The 19,107-nt window shown below is 47.5% G+C and overlaps 10 protein-coding genes across 10 annotated transcripts; 5 read left to right on the top strand and 5 right to left on the bottom strand.

Annotated features, from left to right (window-relative positions):
- The first annotated feature begins 2 nt into the window (after window positions 1-2).
- On the top strand, window positions 3-2,308 carry V1512DRAFT_274648 (kinase-like domain-containing protein). The gene is made up of 2 exons (XM_066917792.1): window positions 3-345; window positions 396-2,308. Exons 1-2 carry the CDS (start codon window positions 58-60, stop codon window positions 2,265-2,267), a joined length of 2,160 nt encoding a protein of 719 aa, XP_066773118.1. The 5' UTR covers window positions 3-57; the 3' UTR covers window positions 2,268-2,308.
- Window positions 2,309-2,400: 92 nt separating this feature from the next.
- On the top strand, window positions 2,401-3,839 carry V1512DRAFT_285519 (P-loop containing nucleoside triphosphate hydrolase protein). The gene is made up of 2 exons (XM_066918054.1): window positions 2,401-3,388; window positions 3,442-3,839. Exons 1-2 carry the CDS (start codon window positions 2,468-2,470, stop codon window positions 3,787-3,789), a joined length of 1,269 nt encoding a protein of 422 aa, XP_066773117.1. The 5' UTR covers window positions 2,401-2,467; the 3' UTR covers window positions 3,790-3,839.
- V1512DRAFT_285518 (rab-GTPase-TBC domain-containing protein) lies at window positions 3,773-5,235 on the bottom strand. Its single transcript, XM_066918053.1, has 3 exons — window positions 5,033-5,235; window positions 4,083-4,981; window positions 3,773-4,035 (listed from the first exon to the last, which is right to left on the bottom strand). The coding sequence occupies exons 1-3, from the start codon at window positions 5,191-5,193 to the stop codon at window positions 3,899-3,901; spliced, it is 1,197 nt and encodes a 398-aa protein (XP_066773116.1). The 5' UTR covers window positions 5,194-5,235; the 3' UTR covers window positions 3,773-3,898.
- Window positions 5,236-5,353: 118 nt separating this feature from the next.
- Window positions 5,354-7,630, top strand: V1512DRAFT_259373 (major facilitator superfamily domain-containing protein). Its single transcript, XM_066915629.1, has one exon. It carries the CDS (start codon window positions 5,470-5,472, stop codon window positions 7,567-7,569), a length of 2,100 nt encoding a protein of 699 aa, XP_066773115.1. The 5' UTR covers window positions 5,354-5,469; the 3' UTR covers window positions 7,570-7,630.
- Window positions 7,631-8,185: 555 nt separating this feature from the next.
- V1512DRAFT_259372 (uncharacterized protein) lies at window positions 8,186-10,848 on the top strand. Its single transcript, XM_066915628.1, has one exon. The coding sequence runs from the start codon at window positions 8,289-8,291 to the stop codon at window positions 10,764-10,766; it is 2,478 nt and encodes an 825-aa protein (XP_066773114.1). The 5' UTR covers window positions 8,186-8,288; the 3' UTR covers window positions 10,767-10,848.
- V1512DRAFT_289881 (serine hydrolase FSH) lies at window positions 10,778-11,612 on the bottom strand. The gene is made up of 2 exons (XM_066918194.1): window positions 11,540-11,612; window positions 10,778-11,494 (listed from the first exon to the last, which is right to left on the bottom strand). Exons 1-2 carry the CDS (start codon window positions 11,576-11,578, stop codon window positions 10,850-10,852), a joined length of 684 nt encoding a protein of 227 aa, XP_066773113.1. The 5' UTR covers window positions 11,579-11,612; the 3' UTR covers window positions 10,778-10,849.
- Window positions 11,613-11,723: 111 nt separating this feature from the next.
- V1512DRAFT_221721 (uncharacterized protein) lies at window positions 11,724-13,509 on the top strand. Its single transcript, XM_066913724.1, has 2 exons — window positions 11,724-11,972; window positions 12,020-13,509. Exons 1-2 carry the CDS (start codon window positions 11,747-11,749, stop codon window positions 13,420-13,422), a joined length of 1,629 nt encoding a protein of 542 aa, XP_066773112.1. The 5' UTR covers window positions 11,724-11,746; the 3' UTR covers window positions 13,423-13,509.
- On the bottom strand, window positions 13,470-14,695 carry V1512DRAFT_259367 (uncharacterized protein). Its single transcript, XM_066915627.1, has 3 exons — window positions 14,165-14,695; window positions 13,952-14,114; window positions 13,470-13,911 (listed from the first exon to the last, which is right to left on the bottom strand). Exons 1-3 carry the CDS (start codon window positions 14,542-14,544, stop codon window positions 13,492-13,494), a joined length of 963 nt encoding a protein of 320 aa, XP_066773111.1. The 5' UTR covers window positions 14,545-14,695; the 3' UTR covers window positions 13,470-13,491.
- Window positions 14,696-14,776: 81 nt separating this feature from the next.
- Window positions 14,777-15,538, bottom strand: V1512DRAFT_259366 (HSP20-like chaperone). The gene has a single exon (XM_066915626.1). It carries the CDS (start codon window positions 15,484-15,486, stop codon window positions 14,905-14,907), a length of 582 nt encoding a protein of 193 aa, XP_066773110.1. The 5' UTR covers window positions 15,487-15,538; the 3' UTR covers window positions 14,777-14,904.
- Window positions 15,539-16,275: 737 nt separating this feature from the next.
- Window positions 16,276-18,738, bottom strand: V1512DRAFT_274638 (uncharacterized protein). The gene is made up of 4 exons (XM_066917791.1): window positions 18,566-18,738; window positions 18,230-18,517; window positions 18,074-18,183; window positions 16,276-18,026 (listed from the first exon to the last, which is right to left on the bottom strand). The coding sequence occupies exons 1-4, from the start codon at window positions 18,692-18,694 to the stop codon at window positions 16,337-16,339; spliced, it is 2,217 nt and encodes a 738-aa protein (XP_066773109.1). The 5' UTR covers window positions 18,695-18,738; the 3' UTR covers window positions 16,276-16,336.
- Window positions 18,739-19,107: the final 369 nt, after the last annotated feature.

Below are 19,107 nucleotides of genomic sequence, written 5' to 3'. Positions count from 1 at the left end.
GAGACGCGTTTTGCACAGCAGCGACCGAAAATCACTAAAATACTCACTACAAGGACCATGCTACAAATGGACGACGCCGGACCCGCAACTCAGCAATATTCTGCATCACAAGCAGATTTGGCTCAGTCGGTCTCGACGACCACGAACCAGGATCCGGACGTCGTGTGCACGTTGGTGTGTTTGAGTGGAAACGCAGATAACGTCGTTTTAAGGTCAGAGCAGCAACTCGACGCAGCTGGAAGCACGGTCAGGAAGCACGAATGGCTGTTTGGAAGACATGCGCGATGTGACGTCGTACTGGCAGACATCCGACGTGTATCAAATACTCATTTTAGACTGTGGATGGTTAGTTCTATGGTGAATGATATTTTTGTTTCTGATCTGATAAATGTTAGAGAGAAAGTAAATCTGCTAAAGAAGGCACTGATCCGCTGTTAATCGAGGACTGGTCGACAAATGGCACTTACTTGAACAGCACAAGACTGCCTAAACGCAAATCGTCCATTTTGACTCAAGGAGACGAAATTGGGATAGGCATGGGAGTAGCTGAGGACGAGATCCGATTCTTAGTCAGTTACGGCCAGGCGCATATGCGTGGCAGGCAATCGCAAACAAAAGACTCAGTTTTACAAAATTCAGGCATCTACGGCCGGTACGAGCTATGCGACGTTATTGGAAAGGGTGCGTTTGCGACTGTGCGAAAGGCAATTGAGAGGTCAACAGGTGAAGAGTTCGCGGTGAAGATTATACCGCGCAAAAGAATCATGGCCGGACTTGCAGTCAAGCGCGAGGTCGAGATATTAATGATGGTGAACCATCCTAACGTGGTCGGGTTGAAAGAGTTTTATGAAGACAGGGTGAACGTGTACCTGGTGATGGAATATGTCTCTGGTGGGGACTTGATGGACTATATCACCAAACACGGACCGATGCGCGACGGTATGGCCAAGACTGCAGTCCGACAAGTCCTGCTTGCGGTCGCGAACGTGCACTCGCTCGGCATCTCTCACCGTGACATCAAGCCTGACAACATTCTCGTCGTGGCCGGCAGCGAAGAAGCGGACCACACTATTCAGGTCAAGGTCTCTGATTTTGGTCTCGCCAAAATTTCAGAATCTGGCACGTTTCTCAAGACATTCTGTGGAACACTGGCGTATCTGGCACCGGAAGTCATCAAGGCGAGAGACTCGACTTCGCGAGGCCTGCAGAAGTCCGGCGATAAACGGTACTACTCGAACGCGGTTGACATGTGGAGTGTTGGATGTCTTGTGTACGTCTTGCTGACTGGGTACCTGCCGTTCAATGGCAGCACCCAAGAACAGCTATGCAGCCAGATTTCGCTCGGCGAATATGCTCAGAGTCCGTTGGACGACGCCAAGGTCAGTAAAGACGCACGTGCATTTATTGCAGCGCTATTGCAAGTCGATTCCATGAAGCGGCCGACAGCCACGACTGCTCTGCTTTTGAAATGGATGCAAAACACTGCACCTCAGACGGCAGAATCAGAAGCAGAAGCGGCAGTCGAGCTAGTGAGCATGGTAGAAATCAAGTTAGACGACGACAGCTCATCAGAGATTGATAGCACAGATTTGCAAAGCCGTACGGCTGAGCTCAAAATTACTCGACGATCAAACGATGCCCGGACGTCAGTCATTGGACCTGATCCTGCGGACGACATTAATGATCAGGTTGATGATCCTTTGCCTGCAGGTGTACGCGACCATGAGAATGACGATTTGGCTATGCCGATGAACATGGTCCCACCCAAGACGTGGTTGATTTTACGGACAATGGCAAACAGTATTCCATACAAAGATGTTGTTCTGCCACGCGACCAAATGTGGTTCGGCCGGACACCGCAGTGTGATGTTGTGCTGCCAGATACGCGGACGTCAAAAGTCCACTGTTGTATTCTACGAAAACGCAACAGCCACGGCGGCGGCGACGGCCGCAACGACGGCCTGGACTCGTTCTACGTGTGTGACTTCAGCACGAACGGCTGCTACGTCAACAACCAGAAAGTCGGACGCGACAACCAGGCACGGTTACAGGACGGCGACGAGCTTGCTATGTTTCGCGAAGGCACCGACAAGCTCGCGTTCAGGATTGAGTTGGTGCGACAGGAAGAGTTTAGGTCGGTTGACCGAGCAAACGGGGTTGTTGAGATTCGGCCGACCGCGGTGCAGAAGAACGAGCACCTGGCAAGACGGAAACGGAGTGGCGGGTCAGATGAACGGGAGTATAAAAAGAACAAGGCGCGAGTGTAGAAACAGCATAAAACGTACAAAAATGCATATTATTTTGGTTATTTTGGAGAAGATGCTTAGTATATATGTGTGTGGCTGTGCTGTAGTGTGGTTGTGTGTAGAGATGGCTGTGCATATCCATCTACCACGTTCTGTGGTTGTCGCCTTTGAGCGCAGTTTAGAGTGTTCACGAGTGTTTCCGTTCACCATAACAAGACCAAATGGAAGAACTGGGAATCGCTCCATCAGCACCGGTAAAGGCTGCCCTTGCAGTCGATGGCACTGCAATCAAATCAGTGACTAAGCGGGCAAAGACCGCGGTCGACAGCGCCAAAGAGGATCCGTATGGACGACTCAAGAAGCTCGAACGTGAGCTTGAATATCTCAATCTACAAGAAGACTACATTAAGGATGAGCAGCGGAATCTTAAGCGTGAGCTTGTTCGGGCACAGGAAGAGGTCAAGCGGATTCAGTCAGTGCCGCTCGTGATCGGGCAGTTTTTGGAGCCAATCGATACTCACACAGGCATTGTTGGATCAACTACTGGATCGAATTATGTCGTGAGGATTCTGTCAACGCTTGATCGTGAGTTACTTAAGCCATCGTCATCGGTTGCGCTGCATAGACACTCAAACTCGCTAGTGGATATTTTGCCTCCCGAAGCTGATTCGAGTATCGCTTTGATGGGAGCAGGCGAGAAACCTGACGTGTCGTACGCGGACGTAGGTGGTTTGGACATGCAGAAGCAAGAAATCCGTGAAGCAGTTGAGCTTCCTCTTACTCAGTTTGAACTGTACAAGCAGATTGGAATTGATCCTCCAAGAGGTGTGTTGCTATACGGTCCTCCCGGCACAGGCAAGACCATGCTTGTCAAAGCTGTCGCCAACAGCACGACCGCCTCTTTCATCCGCGTGGTTGGATCGGAGTTTGTGCAGAAATATCTCGGCGAAGGACCACGAATGGTTCGTGACGTGTTTAGACTTGCTAGAGAGAATTCGCCAGCCATCATCTTTATCGACGAGATTGACGCCATCGCGACGAAGCGATTTGATGCTCAGACCGGCGCTGATAGAGAGGTTCAGCGTATTTTGCTTGAATTGCTGAACCAGATGGACGGGTTCGATCAGACTGCTAACGTCAAAGTATGTATATACTTATACTTTTACGCATCGAATAGTCTCGCTGACGAATATAGGTCATCATGGCTACAAACAGAGCCGACACGCTTGATCCAGCATTACTACGACCAGGTAGATTAGATCGTAAGATTGAGTTTCCAAGCTTGCGTGACCGTCGTGAGCGCCGGCTGATTTTCTCAACCATTGCCGCCCACATGTCGCTCGCGCCCGAGGTCGATCTCGACTCGCTCATCATCAGAAACGACCCGCTGTCTGGCGCAGTCATTGCGGCAATCATGCAGGAAGCAGGTCTGCGTGCCGTCCGCAAGAACAGATACGTTATCCTGAACTCAGACCTTGAAGAGGCGTATAACTCCCAGGTCAAGACGTCCAGTGATGTTGACAAATTTGAGTTTTATAAGTGATTTGTTTTTTTCTTCCATAATATATGTACAAATACAATCATTACTCCTAATCCATGAAGTTTAAAGCCCTTTCTCACCCTCGCGAAAGCAATCTAAACAGCTATTAACATCAGATTGTATTTGATCGTGTCGACAGGTAATGATATTCGTATTCAAGAACATTCATAAACAAATCGTCATTTTGAACATCCACATAATGGGACACCAATCCCATTGCGGACTCAAAGTCAGCCGATACCAGCGATTCTGCTCACATTAGTTTTAAGTTGTACATCTGAACAGGTCTAACTTACCACGCATGCTGTCGACCAATGTAAGTGCAGCCGAGTGCACAATTGAAAGGTCTTTATCTCCCAATAGAAAAAATACATCCCAAATTCGAAGCCGGGTCGAGAACGGAACAGAGTACGAAAACAGGGTCAGATACCATTTCGTGGCATACAGCGTAGGTTCGATAGCGAGTTTGTTGAGCGTTCGTCCGACTTTGCGTTTGTTTAGCGTTTTGGACAAGTCTTCAAACGCAAGCATAAGCCCACCAAAACCATGAGCGTATAGCTTGTCCATGTGTCTCGTCGAAAACAACCTGACCATCATGATGAAACATGCTACCTCGTCATAGTATGACAGAAACGTGGCTGCAAGAGGAGCCATGCCTTGCACGTACCCTATTTCGTCAAAATGTGTTGAAAATGCATGTAAAACTCTGAACAATAGCCGCTGACCGCCTCGGTACCGTGCGGAAAACATCACATGAGAGTCAATTGTACGTGGCACGTCGAGATCAATTTGCGAGTCATACGGTGACGGCTGGGCTAGATACTGTGGGTACAACTCCTCTAGCCTTGCATCAGGTAAAAATTCTGGCTTTAACTTTGCAGAATCAGTCAGAAACGCGCGCCAGGCTGCTGCTCTCCAAGCGTCTGGAATGCCTTTGAACGTTCGCTCGACTAATTTCTCTGATCGGGTAAATGAGTACGTTACCACGCCTGTGTTTGTATCAACCGCCCGTTTAGCCATCTGACTCCACTTCATTTGACGAATAACCTCTCGCTGTGTATTTGGCTCTGCTGCTAACCCCACAATCTGAGGGGCCCTTAGTTTCTTATTCGACGGCCGTAGGATTGCCTTTAGTGACATTGGCGAGTTTTCAAAACGAGCACGCGCTCCATTTCTTTTAACAATGAACCCATATCTACATAACTAATCAGTTTCTAGTCCAACTGGCTCGTCTTACAGATAATACCTATCAACATCATTTGCAGACACGTCCTGCCAGTTCTCTGTTCCTCCAGCAAGTAAACCGACACTCCCATTCGGCTGCTCATACTTTGATTGCACCTCTTTAGCCCTCAGTAATTCCTCATCTCGTAGACTATCCAAATCAGTCCAACCGGCATTAGCCATGGACAAACCTATGTAACAATCTCTGGTCTATCGTTAGACATCGGGACTCTACAAACTGGCCTCGGGCACCCTGTGCGGCTCAGCTTGTTTATAGAAACTAAGGGTCTGGTACTGAAATTTTAAATGGGCTCGTTGTTCTCTCCAACCGCCCCCACAAATCCCGTTTATTAGGATGAACCCCTGACTAGATATAGACGAAGCGAGGCACTGTTGATTGTCATAGACATATTTAAGGCACACTGAATAGAGCTTAAATTAAAGGCTACAAGTTGAAAAATGGCTCCACCACGACAGCCACCTCGCAAGTCCAGCGTTGCAAGGCGCTCCAGTACGACTTCTAGTGCACCAATAGCCGGGTATGAAAATGGGAATGGCAGCCAGAGCAGTAATGGATCTACTTTAGAAACAGTACCGACTGTGGACTCTGTTGCCAGTACTGTAGTTGAGACAGATACCTCAATTGCTGTAGCAACAGGAACTACGAAACTGCCTCCAATGACACGAACTCGGTCGCGAAAGACGTCAATTAACTTGCCACCACCGCCTGCGATGCGACGGTCAAGCACAATGAATGCGGTGACCCGGCAGACTTCAAATACACCGTCTATTCGGTCAATAGGCATGAGCAGAAAGGAGATCTATGGCGACGCACCCGATGATCTAGTTCAGTTGGAGAGACTGCGCACAATAGAAACTGTAGCGTCGCTGTACACGACTATCAGTCGCCGAGGTGGTGACATGACTGCGCCAGACGACGGACAGGAAATCGCGGATGTTGACCCGGAGCTGGTGACATGGGATGGTCCAGATGACCCCGAAAATCCCCGCAACTGGCCCCGTTCAAAGAAATGGCGCTCCACAATTGCAATGTCAATGTACAATTTTCTCGGTCCCTTTAGTTCTTCGATTTTATCTCCCGCTGTGCCTAGCATCGCTGCGGCATTTGGAGTTACGAACGTGTCTGTATCTGCAATGATAATGACCATTTTCGTGCTAGCATGGGCTGTAGTGCCGCTCTTTGTAGCACCGCTCTCTGAGATTTTTGGACGTCGACACACGCTACGAACTTGTGTTTTTGTGCTACTCATTTTCAATATTGCATGCGGGTTGGCAAAAAACTTGACGCAAATGTTGGTGTTTAGATTTCTAGCTGGTGCAGGCGGTGGTGGTCCACTGGCAATTGGCGCAGGTGTCGTTGCGGACATGTGGGATGGTTCAGAGCGTACTACTGCAATCGGACTATTTTCGATTGGACCTACTTTGGGTCCTATCATTGCGCCCATTGCGAGCGGCTGGATTACGGAAAACATGGAATGGAGATGGGTATTTTGGATTGTGTCTATTGTGAGTGGCGTTCTTTGGGTGTTTGGTTTGTTTACGTTGCCGGAAACTTATGCGCCTGTGTTACTAGCACAGCGAGCCAAGAGAATGAGAAAGGAAACGAATAACAAAGCTTTGCATACTGTTTTTGAGATTACTAGTATGACTGCAACCGAACGTCTTAAGATTGCCGTGACACGGCCAATTATCTTGCTCTTTACACACCCACTTGTGTTTGGACTCGGATTGTACATGGCGTTCACTTATGGATTTTTGTATTTACTGCTGTCGACGTTCACTACGCTCTGGAGACGATCATATGGATTCAGTGTTGGTATGGCAGGCACAATGTACATTGGGCCGGGACTAGGATTCCTGCTTGGGATCATGGTCGTCACAACTTCGGGTCAACGTGTTTTTGCGAAACTAACGGCAAAGAACGGCGGTGTATCCAAGCCTGAATTTCGACTGCCTGTGCTGGTGATTGCGGCAGTGTGTATGCCTCCAGGATTGATTTGGTACGGCTGGAGTGCGGAGAAACAGCTATTCTGGATCATGCCCGTCATTGGAGCCGCGTTGTTCGGAGTGTCGATGATTAGTGTGTTTCAATGTATTCAGTCGTACTTGATTGACATGAATCCGAACTACGCAGCCTCGAGTACAGCAGCAGGAACAACGTTCCGGAGTCTGTTTGCGTTTGCGATGCCACTGTTCGCTACTCAGATGTATGATAAACTAGGGTACGGTTGGGGCAACACGATGCTTGCCTTTTTTGCACTTATAATTGGAATTTGCTTTCCGTTGTTCGTGTGGTTTAAAGGAGAGAAAATCAGATACTGGGCAGACGCACGGATGGATGCCAGGCGGGAACGGGAAAATCAGGCCCGCGAGGCCCGGATCAGGCGCAAACTACAGGGCGAACAAGACAGAGTTGAGAGGAAGATTGAGAATCTTGCTGAGGACGATGACACTGCAGAAACGATTAAACTACAAGACATGCGTGACCGTGGGTTTGAGAATATCCCAGAGGAGGACCATGAGCAGGAACATATTTAAGGGGTTTTGTACTTTTATATATTGAATTGTGTAGTATAATATATACTGTGAGTATATTTCAGTATTCATAAAAAGCTTGAATTGAGTCCGGGCGGCGGCACTAAAAACAAACTTATCACCTTAATAAAAAACTAACCGCCGAACAACTCACATCATCACGAACCCCGGCCCTCTTTCCGAATCCCCGGCTGGCGTTCCCCCCTCCCTTGTTCACGCTCTCTCGCTCGTAAGCATCTTCCCCTCTCTTTTTTGACCTGCTAACAAGTCCAGAAATGTCGTGGCTCGGCGACGGGTTCGATATTTTCTCCGCCTCAGGGTCGGCGGACCCAAACGCGTCTGCTCAGGTCCATCCGCCGCCTCTGGAGGAGCTTGATTCCAACGCGTCAGACGATTTGTTCAATTATCAGCAGCAGCAGCAACAGCAATTGCAACCACCGCCACAGCAGCAGTACAACTCTATGAGAATGCTCCAACAGCAACAGCAGCATCATCAGTCACCCCCTGCCATGTTGTCTCCAAATGTACAAAACAGAAACCTGCCAATGTATATGCCGCAGAACCAGCAGAGTCCATCAATATCGCCGGCACAAATTAATCCGACTCAGATATTTCTGCAGCAACAGCAGCAGCAGCAGCAGCATCAACAGACACAGCAACAACAACAAGCGGCTCAGCAACAGCAGCAACAACAAAAGTTACAACAGTATCAGTTGCAGCAGATGATGCGTGCGTCGACGTCTAGTCCTACACTAACTCCACCTACGCGAACGACACCGACCCCACAACTACAGCACCAATCGCTCCCAATTATTGGAAATATGTCACAGCAGCATCAGCTCGCGACTCCTCAATTACAGCAGACACCGCAACAGATATCACAACAAATGCCGCAACAAATTCCGCCACAAATGTCACAGCAGCAAACACCGCAGCCACAGCAAACATCTTCTCAGACTGGATCTGGATCAAAAGCAGGTACCCCTGATCAATTTATGAAAACACTGTTAGACTTCATGCACAAGCGAGGGACTCCAATTGCATCACATCCTTATGTTGGTGGTCGTGTGGTTCCTTTGCCATTGTTGTACGCTGTCGTTGTGAAGTCAGGGGGTTCAGCTCTGCTCAACTCTGCTGGAACAGCACCACCACCCCAGCCATCAATAAAGAATTGGTACACTGTAGCAGTTTCGCTAGGTTATAACATGGTCGAGATCCATGACGCAGCAGCACAGCTTGCGCAAGCGTACCAGCAGTATCTAGGTCCTTTTGAAGAGTGGTGGCTTAGTGCGCCTCAGCATCAACACCAGCTTCGCCAACTTCAACAGCAACAGCTGCAACAACAAAAATTGATGCAGAACACAAACGCATCGGCAATGTCGCCGCAACTTCAACAGATGATGTCGCCTTTAAGTTCAGTCAAACCACTGGCAGGATCGCCCCCGCCCCCGCCCCCGCCAATAAACAATCCAGGCCTGGGCGCGGGATCCGTTATGTCTGCGGGTGCCGTAACTTCAAATCTGGTCGCTCGTCAGCAGCCACGGAATCGCAATCGCAGTCGGCCAAAGACCACACATCCTGCTCTCCGCAACATGATACCACCAAATGCTACTCCGTCACCCATAAATGCAGGGTCAACTGCAACAACAGGTATGCCTGCACAGTCTCGTATGTCTACACAGACACCTTCGCCAGTCTCACGGCCTATATCTGGTGTCCCACAGTCGTCACCGGCAGTACAGCAGACACCAACGACGCAACCACAGACTCAGCCAATGCTGCAGCGAGACGTTATTTCATATGTACCTAAAACACGAAGACTGGATTTGCATGGTGGATTTAATGTTAGTATCTTGGCTGGTCTAGGAGATGAAATTGAAGCTGTTCAAGGCGATTTTCCACTGTTGCAGGAGATGGGTGAAATCAGTTTGCATGCGTTGACAATGTCTTTACGAAGTCTAATACCGGGGGAACTTAAAGTTGCGCTTGATTCGTTGCTGTTGATGTCGGTGGAGCAACATCTGTTCATCCCGATTGCAGATTGTGTGGAGTTACTAGACGCATTAATTGATGTTGGGGAGCATTGTGTTGCGCATATTTCACCAGAAAATGATCAACCGAACACAGATTTGATAGAGTTTGACGCTTATGAGACCATGGTGGGCAAGGCGCGCGAAGAGTTCGAAGGGTTTGCACAGCCCTTAATGCCTGGTTCATTGAAGCTACATACGCAAACAATGTCTGACCGGATATCGGCAGTCATGACCATCATTCGGAATCTGTCTTTCCATGAACACAATGTTCAGTTTTTGGCCATGTACCAGCCTGCTTATGGATTCATAATGAGCATGGTTGCGGCACTAGTTAACGGCGGTGTGTTGGTCCGAAACTTGACCGCGGTTGCGCGGCTAGCGCTGGTAAAGGACGTTCTGGTTGCGCTATCGAATATTGCTCATGAGATTCGACTGCGGAGTTCATATGACGCAAAGCTACTGCTTTCGTTTGTAGCGGCATTCACGCCAATCGACGGTGACGGGGATGGACCGCGAAAAATAACCCGATTTTGGCCGCCGTACGTGCCGTTTAAGCATCGATACCTCGCGCTTGCAGTAGATGTGCTGGCAAAACTAGTTGCGCGCGACTCGCCGAATATGACATTGATTCGGCTCGAGCTAGTGCCGAGCACAGCTGCCGCGGCTCCGGAAGCGGCGCGTTTGTTGCGGTCGACAATTCAACTATGCATGTGCACGTTTCCGCGCCTGACCGACTCTCAGCTGCTGCCACGAGCGTTCGAAGTGCGTCGTGCTGTGCTAGAGCAAAGCATGTTTGCGGCAGAGATTCTGGCTAAGACTGTCGCGAAGGCTGACGTTCCGTTGATGTTCGATGCGCCGATGCGGGAGGCATTGGAAGATACGATGGCTGCGATGGACGAGTGCGTGAAGCCGTTTCTGGTCAGGGCTGCGACCGTGCTGCAAGGTTTCGTGACTGCTCCTCCGCTACCACAGCAGGCGCATGGCCGGCACGCTGCGTCGGCGGCCGCAATTGCGGCTGCTCTGCAGCACTCGTCTGGCGACGTGAATCCGTTCGCGAGGGTGGTCAGGAAGGCGACGGTTGTTTTGAATACGTTGAGAGTTGCGATGATAGGAGAAGATGCAAAGAATGTGGATGTGAATCTAGAATTGATGGTGTTACGGATGTAGTGTATAGTATCTGTATATATGAAAATCATGTACAAATATAAAATTGTCTATATATGAATTCTATGTGTCTATTTACAATCTATCTATGCCGTGGCTTCATCTTGTTCTGGCTCTGCTTCCTTTAGGGGTTCGGTAATCCACTCATTGACGACAGTAACAACTTCTCGGTTGCTAGGCACGAAATGCCCGCCTGGATGCTGATAAACTTTTCTTCCGGTCTCGACACTGGCGTCAATCAAGGTTTGACTTCGAGCTGGGGGGACAATTACGTCGTTAGCACCAGAAACGTGCAAGGTCGGGATCTTGACTGGGAAGTACTGTTCATGCTCGGGCAACGTCGACTTGAATCCTGAGAACAGGACCGCGAACTTGAACGCGTAGGACGGGTCAAGCAGTTTGCTAATGTATCCGCATAGCACTGCAGCCACGACTGCTCCTTGAGAAAATCCGACGACGCCGACAAAAGGTCCTTCGGCCTTGATGTAATCCTTCAGCACAGCCCATGACTGCTCCATGCCTTCGTAAGCGCCGGTCTTTTCGTCCTTCACAAACCAAGCGTATGAGTCGTCGTCCTTATACCCAAGTCCTCTCAGTCGCTCTTGCTCTTCGGCAGGCATGTCAGGTGTCACCAGGAGCGGAACAGGAGCGCTAGGGTAGTAGGTAGTAAACCCGAGTTTTTTTAGAGCTTTTCGCAGTCCGGCGCTTTTCTTTGCAAACGAAGGTCCAGACTAGTCGTTAGCACCAAAAGCCTTAGCAATACAATTGCCACGCACCTGAGTATATCCATGTAAAAACAGAATTTTTCCTGACATTTTAATTTGATAAATTGTCCTGAATTCGAAAATGCGAACAGGTCTCGAAAACTTCACGCGGCTCAAAATGTACACTCTAACGCCGATGCGGCTCATGCGGCTTTTGTGCAATGACCTCGAAAATCTTTCGACAACTTCGATGCTGAAGCGGTTTTAAAGATAAAAAAGATGCGGGAAACTGCTAAACGGTTACTGAATTTTGGTCGAAGGCTGCTGTTGAATATTGAGCAGGGATATGTTAGTCCTGAACATACATTTCCTGCTCGCGACGTCGAGGAAGCGTTCGAGGTCTCGCGTGGTATAAGGTATCAGCCAAAGACTCTGTTGGGAAAAACAAAACTCACAGCGATTGAGCTGCCAGATGCAGTAAATCATGTTGTAGGTGGAAGTCCTGGTACGTTTGTTTTATGTTTAGGTGAGGATGGAGCTTATACGGTGAAGGTGACATGAAGAAGTTAAGACCTCAAGTCCAGCAAATTTATGAACAATCACGGCATGGTGCTCAGGTGATTCCTAAACCAGCATTCGTGGATGCATATAACAGCGCTCTTTTCCCACAAATGTTCGTGTCTGCTCTGTATGCGCTGACAGAGACACGACGGCGATTGGGCTCGTCGTGGCGGCCGAGGAGAGTGCTTGATATTGGGACTGGTCCGGCGACGGGAATAGTTGCCCTGAACGAAATCTTTCAAGCTAGTGAAACGTGGGCACCGCAACAAGTAGAATGCGTCGTGGTGGGTGATATGCAGATGGCAAGACGCGGTCTGGAGTTGCTCGCATATCAAAAACAAAACCACTGGCCAGGTTTACCGGACGATGCACCCGGAAACCGTCGGTTTAAGCCAAAAATTTTGCTCAAGCACTTGCCATCTGAATATTCCGAAAAATTTGATCTTATTATTGCGTCACAGCAATTGCTTTTGCAAAACGAAAAAGGCCCTGCAAAGAGCGACAGAAAGGTAAAAGAATTATTATCCTTGCTTGAACCGAACGGCGTGCTGGTATTGATTGAACGAGGTTCGCCGCTTGGATTTGACCGCATTGCCCGTGCTCGTGAACTCATTTTACGGCCTCCAGGGGATCGACTGACTACTTTTCCAGAACAGTTTGTAGAGCGATATGCCCAGCGACCTGAGACTACAGACAAAAACTTTACTAAAAACGGGTTCAGGATAGTTGCGCCATGCTCACATCATCTCCATTGTCCAATGCAGGCCGGCAAGAAAGAACTCGACACTCGCTCTCATTTCTGCTCGTTCCCTCAGCTGCTGTTACGGCCAAAGTGGCTCATTGACTTGAAGAAAGGCAAACGATTGTCGATGGCGTGGTCAGCATCGGGAATGTCGCAAAAGTCTGGAGCAATACTGGGAGGAAGTGGGCGGGTGGGTCAACGCAACTCTGAGCTTACGAGGACAAGCTACCTTGTGGTTCAGCGCGAGGCTGACGAAAACGTATTACACCCTTCGGTAGAAGATAATGACGGTGACTTGGTCGACAGTCTGCACTGGCCAAGGATGATTCGGCAGCCGCTTAAGCGCGATAATCACGTCATTCTCGAGCTGTGTACTCCAAACGGTTTTCTTGAACGGTGGACTGTCAACCGAGCTGCTAGCTCACCCAATTTTCATGATGCGAGAAAAGCTCACTGGGGTGATTTGTGGGCGTTTGATGCCAAGACGAAGATGCCTGTGAAAGTCATGATCACAGCAAAGTCTGCACCCCAGGCCGAGCAACCGTTTGATGAAGACGACGATGATGACGATGATGACGATGACGACTATGAAGACGAAAAAGTTTTACAGAGAAAGAAGGAAGCTTATTACCGCAAGATTTATCAGGTATAAGCTATTGTACATATCATATTTATGTTTTCATGAATGGCGCTGTATTCTATGTGTATATAATCAATACTACTACTTTAAAGGACTGAACGGTAACGCAACCAAAATTTTTGTCTCCATCTTGTTTATCAGCTTGACTGTGTCATGTACCGTATTAGCCCACCCTTGAAGTTCCCAGCATTTCTCACGACTCATTTTGCGATGCTCCAAATCTGCAAACTGCCACAAATGGTGAACAGTGTTCAAGCTGCCGAGCTGCGTAAACCATGCGCCGACAGGTTCCATCACCTTTCGCCGATACTCAATGCCTTTGCGCCAGCTGCCCTCCCACTCCAATAGTCGACCAGGCTGGAGATCGTATGTGCGCAATTCGAATATTCCGCCGAGATTACGCGGCGCAGCTGTTCCTCCCCAAAAACTGAACTCTTGCATTAGGTCTGTGTGTCGTGACCGTAACAACGGACGAAGACGACTTAGATATTCGACAAAGACCTGAAATTAGAAAACACCTTATATTAGCAAGTTAACTTACGGGATCGCTATGAAGCCTGTAGTACGTTTCATGAAAGCCGGCGTATCCATTGTATTCCCAAATGGTAACGAAGGTGTCCAGATCACCGACTACTGTTCTCCAGCTGCCTACCAAATGGACTTTATTTTGCGGATCAGTCGCGATCTTGGGGTATATATCAGATCTAGATATGTCAGACACAGCACTCATGGTACGAATCAAATTAATACAAACATGAGTTCAACATATTCAGGGCTGTGCTCTGGTTTAACTTGATGAAATGCAATTTCATGTACATATTTTCCTCTCATAAGCTGAGTTGAATACGATTTCTCAAGCACTTCTTGTTCTTTTCTTGATTCCTCTGTTCCAAACAAGAATGACTTGATCAAACCTTGTCCTTTACCTTCACTTTCTGTAAATTCAGTTGAATCATCCTGCTTTGCTTTGCGATCAAAATAATGACCTTTATAGAGCGGCGGAACGTTTCCAAATGACGGGACACGACCGTCACCTTTTAGCAAGGAGTGAGCGGATGAAAACCGCCTAGTAGATGGGATTAATGCTGATCTAGCGGTAATTGTTGCTAACAGTGATCGTAATTTGTATGCCATATTAAAATATTTAAGAGATTGAGTGGGAGAGGGGAAAACACGTGTATTTATTGTGAACGTCACACAGTCCCGTGGACAAATTTATCGGGTACCGCCGCAGTGTGGGGTAATATTATAAACGTCGATCAAGCCGCACTACGTTACTCCTTCAACCCTAAAGAGCACAATGGCATATATTCTATTAACCCTGACGGCTCTACTTACATATTTACTATTTACATTCGAACGGTTGTTATAAAAAATATATATATATTAGAAAATAAGCTACGTCCATTTAAAACGCTAAAACTCCAAACGACCAAACCAAATTCATAAATTCGTAACTTCATAAATTGAGAGATACTACCGCATAACTAATTTTTATTCGGAAGCAACCTCAATTCTCTTAGCCGGTGTTTCGCCAACCTTGGGAATGGTAACATTCAAAATACCATTTTTCAAGGAAGCAGACACATTGTCAGGATCAACCCTGGTAGGGAACCTGAACGATCGCGAAAATTCTCCGTAAACCCGCTCAGATGCCCAATATGTAGGCTTTCCAACTGTTGTATCCTTGTCAGACTTTGCGACTTCAGTCATAGTGGCAGCTTCACTTAAAGTATCAGCTTGAGCTACCTCTGCAGCCTTGGTCTCTGTGGGCTGGTTGTATTCGTGAGACTTCTCGATTACACCCTTAACTGACAATGTCTGCGGATCTAAGAACTCAATATTCAAGTTCTTAGACTCAACACCAGGAAGCTCGCCTTGAAGAACAAACTCCTTCTCTGTCTCCTTTACATCAAAAGATGGAGTCCTGGTAAAGGCCGTATTAGCCAAACTGCTAGCCAACGGTGTCTCGAATCCTTGAGTAAAGAACGGATCGTCAAACATCCTCATCAGACGTTGAGATGGATAGAAAAGCTCTTGAGGAGCCGTTGATCTTAAAAATCTTGAAAGCGACATGATAAATCTTTTTCTCTTGTTTGTATAAGTATTGATATCTGAAGAATGATTGTCTACTTTCGATGGATGGTCGACGGCAATATATAGACAGCTGTGCGGCGTGCGGCTCGAGCTCGAGCTCATCGTATGAACTCTAATTAGCTGCACACTAGTCACGTGGTACATCAAACGACTGTTCTCCGCGACTCGCGAATGTTCGAGTCGAATCAGGTTAATTCTACTAAGCACTCGACTTTTGGATGAGCGATTGCGAGTCGGTATTGTTCGCATCTGACGACACTGTGATCCCACAGTTGCCGGATACTCTGTGTCGAGTGCGTAGCTCAACTCCGCCTATCCTGGAATTTACTGGAGCGGACCAGAAGCAGAAAGATGAGATCGTGTTCTGCCATATTCCTTTGTCTCCAGTTAGAACCTCGTGTATCAACCGTAATATCCGTAAACGAAAACTTACGTCGGCACCAAGAACAAAGCCTACGCAACCGAAAGATCATTCGCCAAAGCCGGCAAATATACAGAACGAAGAAAAGCCGGATTCCACGATAAAATCAGAAGACTTTACTTTTGCATTTACAGATACTACTGTCAGTGAGTTCAATGTGCTTGAACTTCCACCATCATCGCCTCCAGCTCGTCATCGGATTTCTGCGGGATCTTCTGATTCGTTCAGGTCTGACGTAAATTAGAAGTTAACTGGCAGTGTTGTGATCTATAGTGTTAAGCTCGCTAATTTTTTCACTATGTTGATAACTTAACCGTGATTTGTGCCAAATTTGGCGTTCTAGATATTTCCATTGCTCAAAACAAATAGAATTTTGTACATGCTCATTAATTAATCCCAAATATGCAATCAGCTAGTTGCTTCTCGTAGTGTCCGAATTGCCCGGGCCCCTTCACGCTCAACTATCTCCATCATCCTGTCACACTTGGCCAGTAATGCTTGTTCTCCCTTCTCCGCCAAATTATTGATCCATTTCTCTACCGTTTGATGCTTATTCATGGTTTCAATGTTGTTCTCCTCGCCTAAAACCATGGCCCATACATCCTCCGCTTTATACTCTCTGTCAAACGCAGTCATACTGTTTCGACCCCAAGCTTTGTTCTTAATTGGTGTCAAAACCTGTATGTTACCGTGCTGTGGACTGTCGGCCAAAATTCCGCTTCCTTCGTAGCCATGTCGCTCTGAATTTGGGCTGCTTTTGCTTAGCGATGGACCCAGTGGCACACCAATTAGACTTTGTACTCGAGGAGAGGAACTTTGTCGAGTTTCGCAATTAACAGAGCTTCGCAATAACTCAGAGTGGCCTGGACTTGCCTTTATCGATCCGGCCTCAAAAGAGAACACGCTAGTTGGTGTAGCTAATCTGGGTGATAGACGCAATGGACTCCCTGGAGCCGTCCTTATATCATTTTTGGGTGACACAAATTTTGGCGAACGTACCAGCGATGGTAGGTGTGCCGACCTCATCTCTTCCGGCTCTGTAGTCATCTGACTTTCTTTTTCAAAAGGACCCCTTAAGGTCTGCTTGGTTGATGAAAATCGTGGTGTTGGATTCCGGGAGAGACGCATAGGTGTGGGTATGTTGAGTTCATTTTGCTCGGTCTGCTCCACCTGCTTCATCTGATCGATGTGACCCACTTGCTCCATTTGTTTCTCCTGTTCCACCTGTTCCGCCTGTTCCACCTGTTCCACCTGTTCCACCTGTTCCACCTGTTCCACCTGTTCCACCTGTTCCACCTGTTCCACCTGTTCCACCTGTTCCACCTGTTCCGCCTGTTCCGTCTGTTCCGTCTGTTCCACTTTCTCCGTAGGTTCGACAGATTGAACACTTTTGAACGGTTTGACACTAGGATGTATACCTGTCTTAGCAGGGGTGCCTTTGCGCAAAGAGCTGTCAAGACTTGTACCGACCGGACTTCGTCTAGCATTTGAAACGTTAACCTTTTCAATATTGACATACATTTCATTCGAGCGATTGCATGGCTTGTTCGCCGTGATCTCCCACTTTAAAACTGAAACGCTTGGAGAATTGCTTCTTGATCTTTTTGCATCATCAACTGCGAAATACTGCTGTGGAGGAGATGACACACTTTTTGGTTCAGATGTCGGCGTATTTGATTTGTCGCTTTTAAGTATCTTGGTTTTCATTGGTCTTGGCCCGCGAGTCCTCTTGGTTGGAACTTCAATCTCAACATCTTCTTCAACTTCAGCTATTGAATCTGTAGGCAAGCTACTAATAGTAATATCTTTTGATGACGCTGCTAGACGAGTAGACGACCTTCGCTGTGATGTAGCCGACTCGTCCATATCAAGGTCAATAGACGTCTGGCTCTTACTGCCCCGTTTACTGGTTCGTCGCTTCGGTTTGCTCTCTTCTTCAACTTCAGAATCTTCTCTTGCTGAGCTCGAACTATTCCGCTTTCGAGGATTTAACTTTTTTGTAAGTGACTCTCGCGTCTTTGATGCTCGCCCATTACTTTTTGCCCTGTGTATTCGAGTGAAAAAAAAACAGTCTGGGCTTCTCCGCCGGTGTTCCTCCCTGTAAATCGTCAGCCATAGCCAATGCTGCCAAACCGATTCACGTACAATGGAATATCTTTTGGCTCCCATCCATCCAACACAACATTACAGTAATTGCAAGTAGCAATGTCATCGCCAGATCTTCCGGAATTGTAATAGAAACCTGATTTGCTCATCTTAAACAGTCAGTTTACGTTACTCAGAGATAGCAAGCAAACTTACCGCTTCGCTGGTAGGTGTCCATCCTCGTTTACCATCATGTGGCCACCAGGACCCAAACGTGTCTAGTCTGGCCTTGGTTATACTTCGTGCTTCTGGATCAAAATCATCATCATCTTTCCATTCTTCAGATTGTACCATTGCCCAAGCACAACGCGGAGAGTGATCGAGATGCTCGACTTTAGGATCGTCACCTTGATTCCATCCGTCCAGATCCTTGTCGCACATGAAACAGGTGACATTATCTGGAGACGATACAGACGGGTTAAATATAAATCCTGCTTTAGCCATCTAATATTTCTATTACTATCACGCATGTCATATGTTCTGTTGGCCTACCTGATTGACACTGGGCTTAGAGTGTGGCCATGCCTTCAATGCTCCTCGTTTAGCTGTACCGCCTACGCGGTGTGCTCTGAACGAAGCAACACGCTCATCATATGATATCAACTCTCTTGACTGAACCATTGTGGTTGTGGGCGTGATCAAATTGAATTGAATTGGCTGACACGGGGCAGTTACCGAGTTTGCGTGTGTAATGTTTTCGTTTAAACTGGTGAAATAGAGTTGCTATGGCAACCGCGAGCCGCACATAAAAATTAGTAAACAAAATCTTTAAACTCTATTGTGCTTTAAATGTTTCTCTTGATTGATCGTAGAGAATAATTTTGCGCGATTAATACTGTGGATTGACCTAGACTTACTAGATAGCGATCTTTAAGTAGTTTGCATTGTGGCTTGTCGAGGTTGAAGATAGAGCGATGACCGTCTTGTTCCCTTTCATAGCTTCCTAAGATGCGCGTTGTATGACATTAACCATTTTACAAGCAAATTATATTTGTAAACAGTAGTGATTAAGTTGTAATTATCATGCTGCATTT

This window comes from Lipomyces arxii, assembly GCF_038497795.1.
Source record: "Lipomyces arxii strain Phaff 12-163 unplaced genomic scaffold V1512scaffold_3, whole genome shotgun sequence".
In the NCBI taxonomy this organism is placed as follows: domain Eukaryota; kingdom Fungi; phylum Ascomycota; class Lipomycetes; order Lipomycetales; family Lipomycetaceae; genus Lipomyces; species Lipomyces arxii.
This window is presented reverse-complemented; position numbering and strand designations above follow the sequence as displayed.